Source organism: Salmo trutta, chromosome 1, assembly GCF_901001165.1.
Source record: "Salmo trutta chromosome 1, fSalTru1.1, whole genome shotgun sequence".
Classification (NCBI taxonomy): domain Eukaryota; kingdom Metazoa; phylum Chordata; class Actinopteri; order Salmoniformes; family Salmonidae; genus Salmo; species Salmo trutta.
The window spans coordinates 57,155,005-57,166,432 of record NC_042957.1 but is presented as its reverse complement, the minus strand read 5'-3'; the positions used below and the strand labels follow the sequence as shown (position 1 = coordinate 57,166,432).

The 11,428-nt window shown below is 44.1% G+C and overlaps 1 protein-coding gene across 3 annotated transcripts in view; it reads left to right on the top strand.

Annotated features, from left to right (window-relative positions):
• The first annotated feature begins 76 nt into the window (after positions 1-76).
• LOC115202128 (cerebellar degeneration-related protein 2-like) overlaps positions 77-11,428 on the top strand; it is a 13,614-nt gene continuing 2,262 nt past the window's right edge. The window contains exons 1-8 of one of the 3 annotated variants that reach the window (XM_029766052.1): positions 77-702; positions 795-840; positions 948-1,172; positions 1,430-1,562; positions 1,663-3,031; positions 9,116-9,228; positions 10,687-10,835; positions 11,132-11,296. In XM_029766052.1, coding sequence (XP_029621912.1) covers positions 2,953-3,031; positions 9,116-9,228; positions 10,687-10,835; positions 11,132-11,296 — 506 coding nt within the window. In that variant the 5' untranslated portion in view covers positions 77-702; positions 795-840; positions 948-1,172; positions 1,430-1,562; positions 1,663-2,952. Of the gene's footprint in view, positions 703-794; positions 841-947; positions 1,173-1,429; positions 3,032-9,115; positions 9,229-10,686; positions 10,836-11,131; positions 11,297-11,428 lie in introns of all 3 variants that reach the window. The other 2 variants (XM_029766061.1, XM_029766043.1) reach the window with 2 other exon arrangements.

Genomic DNA, 11,428 nt, shown 5'->3' with positions numbered 1-11,428 from the left:
GTCAGTGTTATTGTGAGTCAGCCTCATACTGGGTTCTATTAGTAACTAAGCATCCTTCCTTCTGTGTCTCCCAGGTCTGAGGGGCTCCTCCAACCCCTTCCAGACTGCCAGTGAGCTGCTGAGGGCCTCTAACTGTGAGGGCTCCACTACAGGTCCAGGGGCCAACAGGGGGACAGGGAGCGGGGGCCCTGACTGCCTGGCTGGGTCTGGAGAGTCAGCCGGTGAGGAGGAGAGGGGGAAGAGGAAGGAGACAAAGACTGGAGATACAGCACCAACCATCAGCTCCTCCATCAGAGCTAAAGCCAGGGCAGTCTCTGCCTTCCTGAACAGCCCCACCAAGACAGGAGGCAAGGCCCTGAGCAAGAAGCAGAAGCTAGCGGAGGCTGCTAAGAACTCCCGCAACATTATCCAGTACTTTGGGAAGAAACCGATTTGAAAAGACTCAAGATGTGGAGATAAGAACCAATGATGTGTCGTCTCAGGCCTTTTCAATACCACCCCAGTCACTCCCCACTCAGGAAATCACACCTGCTACTGTCTCCATGGACACCATCCCTATGGACACAAGTCCCATGGAAACCATCCCTATGGACACCATCCCATTGAAACTATCCCTATGGACACCATCCCCACAGAAATCAGCAACTTGGATGATGAGGAGGTTAAAGAGGAAGCTAAACTGGACTTGGACTCTATCACAGTGTAAGATGTCCCTCGGAAGTTGTAGATAAAGTCTTCGACTGGTTTATTCCGTTTTGTGCCTCTCTCTCTAAACTCCTTTGTTTTTTTCACAGGCAAAATGCACATGAAAACAAGGCTAAATCGTTGCTAAAACAAAGGGTATGGAGATCAACAGTATTATTGTGTCGTCCATGTTTTTTAACAGTAATGTAATGATGACATCATTGTTAACATCTACTACCACATGTTCTCTGTGTGCGTGTCAGCTATGTGAGGACAGTGAAGAGAGGGAGGCCCTCCCCCCAGCCAAGCGCAGCTGCCCCCTACAGGACAGCAGGAAGAAGGTGACCTTTAACCCCAAAGTCCAGGAGACTGTACTGGAGCCAGGGAGCACAAGCAAAGCCCCCAAGCCTGTGTCTCTGAAGGAGGTGGCTGACATCGTGGTGCGCTGTCTAGACCCCTTCTATACGCAGGGCAAGTTTGCCACCAAGGTGAGGGAGAGAGGGAAGGGGCATAAGCTGTAATGAAAATATTTAGTTCTTAATTTGTCACTTTTTCAAATCGTAGTATTCCAAATGTGAAATCTTCCTTGTTGTAGGAGCTGTTTAAGTCATTTGCCCACTACTTGTCTCATCTACTAGCAGAGGGGAGGAGTAAGGGAAGAGGTCAAGATGAGGAAGACAAACATTGTGTGTGCGCACTAGCGCAAGCTGCCTTTTCTAATAAGGCACTATCTTTGTGTCCACAGTGAAAATGCAGGCCAAGAATCTGATAAAGAAGTTCTTCAGCGGTGTGACGCGCTGTGAGAGTGAAGCAGATTGGAAGCACCCGACGGGACCACACAGCACTGAGACCTCTGAGGCCGGACTATGAACGGAAAGGTGGAGGAGGATAACAACCTGGGGGTCTGATCCCTTCATCCACTCTCTTTCTCTCTCTCGCTCGCTCTCCAACTGATTCCCTCCCTCACATCTCTCCCAGGCCAAGATACTGAGCCGTTACAGAGATGATATGCTGCTATGCTGTGTCAACTCCAGGCTCATGCTGTCGTGGCGTGTAGAGCCGCTGTAATGGCAGCCATAAAACATGTACTGTATAAAGCATGTCTGCTGGTGCTTCTGGAGAACAATTAGTCATCTCTGCTCAACGCCGAATAGAGATGGCTCTTTGTTTGATGTTAGCACCATGTGACTAGGACATGGATGCTATGGTTATACCAGGCCAAACCCTGCTGCTACCTGGTCTGTCATTCTGCCTGACTAAAGAGGACAGCCAGCTGGATGTGTAACAACCACACTCTAACCTTGATAGATTTTAGAGCTGTAATTTAATCTATTTTTCATTGTTAGTTTGTTGTTTTCATGAGATTCTCAATGAGAACTTTTGTTTATGCTGAGGAATCCCAAAAAATATGAATTTGTTTTTTCTCTCTTGTCCTTATGGTTATCTGGTACAAAGTTACAAAGTTATCTTGTCTAAAAAGATCAGAGCTGGCCAGTCTGCCTGGGCTGGTTGGTGACTGCTTGCATAATGGCGAAAGACTCCCAACCATCACAGAAATGTATCTAAAAACCCAGCCATCACACACTATTGCTCCATGTGAGACCTGTTTACAATAAAATCTCTAACACTGAATGTCTAGTGGCTGGTACTAAATGGCTCATGGGCTATATACAATTAGATCAAGTGGAAAGACTGTTTTATGGAGCAGCATCTTCCCCTGTATAGGGAAGGGGGTTGGGGATCGTTGCAGAATGGATCAGGAGAGATATCGGTGCAAAGCACGAGTGAGTGGGGGCTTGTAACAAAAGCTGGAGGCCTGCGTAAATCACAATGGCGGGGGGAGATTATGCGTGGCATTGGCCAGTGTCACATTTGTTCAGTGAACGTACACGTCTCAATATTGTACAATTTATTTAGTACGTTATTCTCTATTTTTATTGTAGGCCGACAGTGTTGTCGTTGCGTATAGGGACTTGCTTGCAGTGTCCAGTTTGTGCGAGCATTTTGTCGGCCTTGAGATATAATTTAGTGTCAGGTGCGGTAAATTGATGCATCTGTCTCATGCGAATGGTTCATTGCATAATGTTGGGGGCAGGTGCGCCCGCGTCTTTCCTACTGAATGAGAAAGATTGCTGAAAGGGTTACGGTTTGGGAGGCTGCGCTGTTCGAGATTTCTTGATCATACGAGGCATGCTTTCGCTTCCGGGCGAGCGGTCAGAGATGTTACAGAGCGCACGGTGAACATCCACAACGATAGACCGAGCATCGATGCTCCGTGCAGGCAGGATGGAAGAGTTTGTTACGGAGGAAGATGAGCCATGGTACGACCAACGGGATTTGGAGCAGGGTGAGTAGACTGACACACCATTGTTGTTACTTTGTGGTCGTTGTGGTTATGTTTGTTGCAGGTTTTGTTTAGCCTTGTATGCGAATCATTCCGATACAATAAAAACAGTCCCAGCAAAAAGCAGTTGATTCTGGCTACCGACCTCATCACTGTCATTTTAATGCAACAACCTGAAGATGCCTCAAAGGATGCTATTGACCCTTCAAGAAAATAAGACAATATTATTCATTTCAAGAATTCATGACATGTTCTGCAATTTTGGCTCGATATACAAGCGTGCGTGTCTGGAATGGACTACTGTCTTATTAATTGTCGATATTATCCTTGATATGATCAAAATGAGAAATTGTGATGGCGCTCATGCACTTTCACGACAGACCCCCATCACACCAAGTCCCATACATTTGAGAACGAGGCGTGGGAACTATCGAAATTCTGCTGCAGGTTTCAGCTGTCAGACCATGTTATACTCTGTTATTCTCGTCTCTCTCTCTCTCTCTCTCTCTCTCTCTCTCTCTCTCTCTCTCTCTCTCTCTCTCTCTCTCTCTGACACACACACACAGGCCTACTTCAATTTCTCTCATTTCCACCTCTCTGTGTATAGGCACTGCTCTAGACTTCCCCTTAATCCATTATCGAGCTCTTTGCCAATTATTCTGATGTTGTCAGTGAAGTGTGTGTTCTCAGAATAACCCTGCTGTCTGTCTGACTTCACCCTCCATCTCTTGCATCATATATGAACGGTCACGTGCCAACACTCTGCCCTCGGTTATTTTTCTCAAGTCGTGGTTCTCTCTTGCATGGGGATGTGCTGGTGAGGTATTATGCGATTGGAGCCTGACAGACTGAGAGATGATTTAAAACAAGTGGGATATTCAGGGAGACAACTGGTTGACATTCGCAGGATTCTGTGGAATTTTGAACAAAGATTCTATGCAGTTGCAATCTCTGAGTGAGGGAAATGTCAGAGTTCTGTCTTTTTTTAAATGATTTATTACTGGTTGGACTGAAGACACAGGACATTTACTAACCTCATGTCTGTGCTCTGATTTAAAAATAGGGATCAACAATGGAGACGCTCCCAACTTATCTATGTTTCGAGATGCTTGAAAAGGCACATAATACACACAACCTTTTCCGTTCACACAGAGCTTAGTCCGATAATACATCCCTCCTATAGAGTGACACACCCCTTTGTAGCTCTTCCTCAATTGTTTGAATTAGTTAACTCAATTGGACCCCATCGTCTGCCTCTTCTTCCACTAATGGCTAGATAGATATAGATGAGGGCCTGTGTAGTCTCTGCTCTCACTCCCTGTGTATTGATCTGGCAGAGCAGTGTCTCCCACCTCTGGTCTTATCCCCATATTTTGAAACAGAACGGGAAAGAAGCTATTGTTTTAGCATTTTAAATGTCCCCACAAATTATGATATAGGTCAAAGCCGTATTTTCCTAGCAATCATTCATTTTAAAGGGTAAGGTTGGTATATTACGATAGTAGGCGGTGTGAGTTCCAGATGGCGTGATGAGGTACAGTTGGAATCGGAAGTTTACATACACTTAGGTTGGAGTCATTAAAACTCGTTTTTCAACCACAACCACAAATTTCTTGTTATCAAACTATAGTTTTGCCAAGTCGGTTAGGACATTACTTTGTGCATGACACAAGTCATTTTTCCAACAATTGTTTACAGACAGATTATTTCACTTATAATTCCCTGTATCACAATTCCAGTGGGTCAGAAGTTTACATACACTAAGTTGACTGTGCCTTTAAACAGCTTGGAAAATTCCAGAAAATGATGTCATGGCTTTAGAAGCTTCTGATAGGATAATTGACATAATTTGAGTCAATTGGAGGTGTAGATGTATTTCAAGGCCTACCTTCAAACTCAGTGCTTCTTTGCTTGACATCATGGGAAAATCAAAAGAAATCAGCCAATTGTAGACCTCCACAAGTCTGGTTCATCCTTGGGAGAAACGCCTGAAGGTACCACGTCCATCTGTACAAACAATAGTATGCAGCCGTCATACCGCTCAGGAAAGAGACGTGTTCTGTCTCTCAGTGATGAACGTACTTTGGTGCAAATCAATCCGAGAACAACGGCAGAGGACCTTGTGAAGATGCTGGAGGAAACAGGCACAAAATGTCTATCCACAGTAAAACTAGTCCTATGTCGACATAATCTGAAAGGCCGCTCAGCAAGGAAGAAACCACTGCTCCAAAACCACCATAAAAAGCCAGACTACGGTTTACAATTACGCATGGGGACAAAGATTGTACTTTTTGGAGAAATGTCCTCTGGTCTGATGAAACAAAAACAGAACTGTTTGGCCATAATGACCATCGTTATGTTTTGAGGAAAAAGGGGGAGGCTTGCAGGCCGAAGAACACCATCCCAACCATGAAGCACGGGAGTGTCAGCATCATGTTGTGGGGGTGCTTTGCTGCAGTAGGGACTGGTGCACTTCACAAACTAGATGGCATCATGAGGAAGTAAAATTATGTGGCTATATTGAAGCAACATCTCAAGACATCAGTCAGGAAGTTAAAGCTTGGTCGCAAATGTGTTTTCCAAATGGACAATGAACCCAAGCATACTTCCAAAGTTATGGCTTAAGGACAACAAAGTCAAGGTATTGAAGTGGCCATCACAAAGCCCTGACCTCAATCCCATTTGTCGGCAAAACTGAAAAAGCGTGCGTGAGCAAGGAGGCCTAGAAACCTGACTCAGTTACATCAGCTCTGTCAGGAGGAATGGGCCAAAATTCACCCAACTTATTGTGGGAAGCTTGTGGAAGGCTACCTGAAATGTTTGACCCAAGTTAAACAATTTAAATGCAATGCTACCAAATACTAATTGAGTGTATGTAAACATCTAACCCACTGGGAATGTGATGAAAGAAATAAAAGCTGAATTAAATCATTCTCTCTACTATTATTCTCATCTCACAGCGTTATTGAAAATGGAGTCGGAGCATTAAGCCCAGCTGGATGATCTGATTAGGGGGCCCCCAGACATGGCCTCTCAGGCTGGGATCAGAGATTTCAGCCTGAGGTTAGAGATTTGAGGCGACCATGCATGTAAAATTGTAATAGTACAGTTTTAGCATGCTGTTCCAACCAAAGGGTCATATTGTATTTGCTATGGTCTATTTCCACTCACTTTCACACAGAGTGAATATGTGATTATTATGTAAGTGATCTGTATTCAGGGCTGCTCACCTATTACCCTCGGTGGTCATAATCATCAGCTCAACATGTGTATCCTGTCTGTCCAGATGGTAGGGTATGATGTCATAGTTGTAGCAGCTGGTGCAGTGTGGTTGTGATGTGCTTCACTAGATGCTATATGAGTTATACACATCCGAGGGCATAAGGATGATGCATAGCAACACGTGCAGAAGGCTGCAGTGCACGTGTGTGTGTGTGTGTGTGTGTGTGTGTGTGCCAAGGTTGCCATGGGGAGATGTCAGTTTGACAGTGTCATTGCTTTGTCCTGTTACAATTCCTATGTTATTCACTTGTATTCAATGAAGTGGGTACATGATTTCTCCTATTTACCGGGATATCTCTTGCTCTCTCAGCAAACTCCGATTCTTATCCGTTTGCCAGCTCAAACAATCGTTGTGCGGCAGCGTTTTGATAGAGGCACAACCATAAGATTACATAACTTTTAAGCTTTAGACAATGTGTACCAGGCACTTTTGTGTTGGTAACGTAGCGTCTGTGTTGTAGTGATTTATTTGGAATGCTCGCTCTATTGTCACACACACACACACGAGCTGGTACTGTTTATATACAGACCCTTATCACTCTTCTAGTTCTCTCTCTAATGGTCTGTCCATTGTGTTAAAACAGGAAGATATGGTAGCCTACAGATGAGCTAATTACATTTTTAGCTACAGTACCAGTCAAAAGTTTGGACACATCTACTCATTCAAGGGTTTTTCTTTATTTTTTTACTATTTTCTACATTATAGAATAATAGTGAAGACATCAAAACTAGGAAATAACAAATATGGAATCATGTAGTAACCAAAAAAGTGTTATACTTTGATTTGTTTATTTTCTATTTGAGCTTCTTCAAAGTAGACACCCTTTGCCTTGATGACAGCTTCACACACTTGGCATTCTCTCAACCAGCTTCACCTGGAATGCTTTTCCAACAGTCTTGAAGGAGTTCCCACATATGCTGAGCACTTGTTGGCGTTTTTTCCTTCACTCTGCGGTCCAACTCATCCCAAACCTTCTCAATTGGGTTGAGGTCGGGTAATTGTGGAGACCAGGTTATATGATGCAAAACTCCATCACTCTCCTTGTTCAAATAGCCCTTACACAGCCTGGAGGTGTGTTTTGGATCATTGTCCTGTTGAAAAACAAATGATAGTCCCACTAAGCGCAAACCAGATGGGATGGCGTATCGATGTAGTCATGCTGGTTAAGTGTGCCTTGAATTCTAAATAAATCACTGACAGTGTCACCAGCAAAGCACCCCTACACCATCACACCACCTCCTCCATGCTTCATTGTGGGAACCACACATGCAGAGATCATCCGAGACCTACTCTGCGTCACACAAAGACAGGGCAGTTGGAAACAAAAATCTCAAATTTGGACTCATCAGACCAAAGGACAGATTTCCACTGGTCTAATGTCCATTGCTCGTGTTTCTTGGCCCAAGCAAGTCTCTTCTTCTTATTGGTGACCTTAAGTAGTGATTTCTTTGCAGCAATTTGACCACGAAGGCCTGATTTTCACGCTGTCTACTCTGAATAGTTGATGTTGAGATGTCTGTTACTTGAACTCTGAAGCATTTATTTGGGCTGCAGTCTGGTGCGCAGTTAACTTTAATGAACTTATCCTTTGCAGCAGAGGTAACTCTGGGTCTTCGTTTCCTGTGGCAGCCCTCATGAGAGCTAGTTTCATCATATCGCTTGATGGTTTTTGTGACTGCACTTGAAAAACTTTCAAAGTTCTTAATTTTCCATATTTACTGACCTTCATGTCTTAAATTAATGATGTACTATCATTTCTCTTTGCTTATTTGAGCTGTTCTTGCCATAATATGGACTTGGTCTTTTACCAAAGTGTGCTGATTTTAAAATGCTGCATTCATGTTCCGTAATGGAGGTCAATTGTTCTCAGTTTAACACCCCCTCTCCTCCTCCCACTGTACTATCATGGGCTCTGAGTAGTGGGGCAGGCATGTTACAGCACAGCTCCCCTCATCCTTACTCTGTTTAAGTAGGCCTCGTCACTGCAGCACCCGATGAATAATGGATCCATCAACCTGCTGGTGGAAACCAAGTGGCTCGCTGCCCTTAGCCCTCCCAGGTCTAAAATGGGAGCATGTTTGTATGTGCGTTTATTTGTGGAAATGTCTGTCAAAGCAGATTGAGAGCAGAGATGTGCTGGAGTTCATTAACATTTTCCCCAGAAACCAATCTTGTTGTGACAAAGAACATGTATGTGTAGCAACCAGTGCAGCTAAAACCTTTACGCTTGTATGTACAGCCGCTCTTCTTTTTGGAGTGGGGTAATAAGAACTAAGAGGGATCTCTCTGTCATTCTGACCAGGAGTAATGGTAAATGAGTTCTGAGATGACCTGTATTGGTGTTTTGCCCTGTGTAATCCAGACAGAGCCTGTGCTAACTAGGTTTTCTCCCTTATCCTCCTCCTTTCCCCTGCTGTCAGACTCCATTTTCTTGAGCTCATCTTGGCAGAGATCACAGAAGCTGGTCTTAATCAGAGAAGATGGAGGATTACATTTTTTTTTACTCCAGCAGGGGAATTGAATGAGGGGATTTTCTCTCTATTGCTCGTTCTTATTGAATTTGAAATGAGGGGGTGAAGTCTTAAATTCATCACTTTAAGGAAAGCCAGAAAGCATTGCATTAATGGAGTTAAAACAGTCCATAATGATCCAATGCAACACTTGAACTGAGCTGGGCTAATGCTGCAACTACCAATATTACTGGTGGATGAAATGTGAATGAAGAGTTAAAATAGTTGTTTTTCTGTTTCCAGACCAGTACTCTCACCACTGTCTCTCTCGTCCTCCTCTCTGTCCCCTCACAGATCTGCACCTGGCAGCTGAGCTGGGGAAGACCCTTTTGGAGCGCAATAAGGAGCTGGAGGACTCCCTACAACAGATGTACATCAACAATGAGGAACAGGTGCAGGAGATCGAGGTATAGCATGATACCACTTTCACTAACTATGTGTGTGTACATGTCATGGTTGATGTCATGAATGATCCTGCAAAGTGCCCTGCCCATCTTCCGAAAACATCAGAAACCCTACCTCTTCAAACAGTATCTTAAATAATCCTCATCACCTTGACCCCCCCCCCCCAAATAAAAACTGAACCAGCACTTGCACATGACCCCTCCCTCCTTTCTAGCTCTGAGTCTACTGATAGAAAGTACTATGCCTTTATGTGGTTGTCCCACCTAGCTATCTGAAGATGAATGAATGAATGAATGAATGAATGAATGAACTGTAAGTTGCTCTGGATAAGAGTGTCTGCTAAATGACTAAAATGTAAAAATACAATTAAATGTTGAATTGCTGAGAGGCCATATTGTCAAGCATGGTATCGGACTGGTATGTTAGCTGGAGTGTGTGGGTTTTAAACTACTGACGGTGCACTTGATGATCCTGCAAAGTGGCTCTTCTCTCTAGGCTAGCACAATTACTTTCTCCTTGATGGCCATCAAGCCAATTAAATCCTGCAGAGCTCTGATAGGAGAGGAGCAGAGTGCAGCTGCATGAGAGAGGGAGAGCGTGTGTTTACTTAGTGTGAGAAAGGGAAACCCACTGACTCCTCATTAGACAACAAAGACTGGCCTCTTATTAGGCAACAACAAAGCTGATGGCTGACTCAACCAATCACACTTTTAATTTTACCAGGTAAGTTGACTGAGAACACGTTTCTCATTTACAGCAACAACCCGGGGAATAGTTACAGGGGAGAGAGATGAATGAGCCAATTGTAAGCTGGGGATGATTAGGTGACCATGATGGTATGAAGGACAGCTTGGGAATTTTAGCCAGGATACTGGGGTTAACACCCCGACGATAAGTGCCATGGGATCTTCAATGACCTCAGAGTCAGGACACCCATTTAACATCCCATCTGAAAGACAGCACCCTACACAGGGCAGTGTCCCCAATCACTGCTCTGGGGCATTGGGATATTTTTTTAGACCAGAGGAAAGAGTGACTCCTACTGGCCCTCCAACACCACTTCCAGCAGCATCTGGTCTCCCATCCAGGGACTGACCAGGACCAACTCTGCTTAGCTTCAAAAGCAAGCTAGCAGTGGGATGCAGGGTGGTGTGCTGCTGGCACACTTTAATCTGCTGGAGAAGAAGAATAAAGTTGATCCACACTTGTTTGTGTAGACAGGAATTAGGAAACTGTGATGCTATTTTGCTTAACCATCATGGAATACTGTCATATCTGTGACTTAATTATTTATTTTTTTACAGCAGTCTGGCATATCTCAATAGTCTAATGCGGCTTCCTCTCCATCTGCACTGATGTAACATATATAGATGTACAGTGATTTTATATCTGTTTTAGACTCTTTAGATTGTCTCCCTGTAAGGTCCATGTCTTCATTCACATGTCTATTCCCCCTGCAGTACTTGTCCAAGCAGCTGGAGATGCTGAGGGAGATGAATGAGCAGCATGCCAAGGTCTACGAGCAGCTAGACGTGACGGCCAGAGAGCTGGAGATCACCAATGAGAAACTGGTTATAGAGAGCAAGGCCTCGCAGCAGAAGATGGACAGGTGAGGGTTAATACTCTCCTGAGTTGTTCTAGCTGCTATGATCTACAATATGAGCATTCACTCAATGTAAGACTGTACCATGACCTCTTTCTTGTTTATACCAAGGATTTCTAAGAAATATTTGGTTTTAGAGTTAACAAGCTTAGTTCTTGAATGGTTCCTACTGTTCATAGGAAATAAATGCGTCTCACCGTTGTTTTGGTAACACAGGCTCAGTATAGTCACAGTATTGTACATTATGTTGTGATGTAAATAATATTTAGTCCACTTTCGTGTGTGTGTGCGCCCACTTACAGGTTGACGGGTACCATGGAGACACTGCAGGCTCAGGTGGATACCATGACAGCTCGTGTGGAGGAACTACGTACACTAGAGGAGCTGAGGATCCACAGAGAGAAGCGGGAGCGACGCAAGACTGTCCACTCCTTCCCCTGCCTTAAAGAACTCTGCACTGCACCAAAGTACAGTAAAGAGCAATGCTCTATGTAGTCTCACTCAAAAGTCCAAAGTACTGTATGTGAAGTATGCTAATATGCTTAGTACATTTGCCAAATGACCTGAATGTATGGTGTTCAGATTACATAAGAATGCAA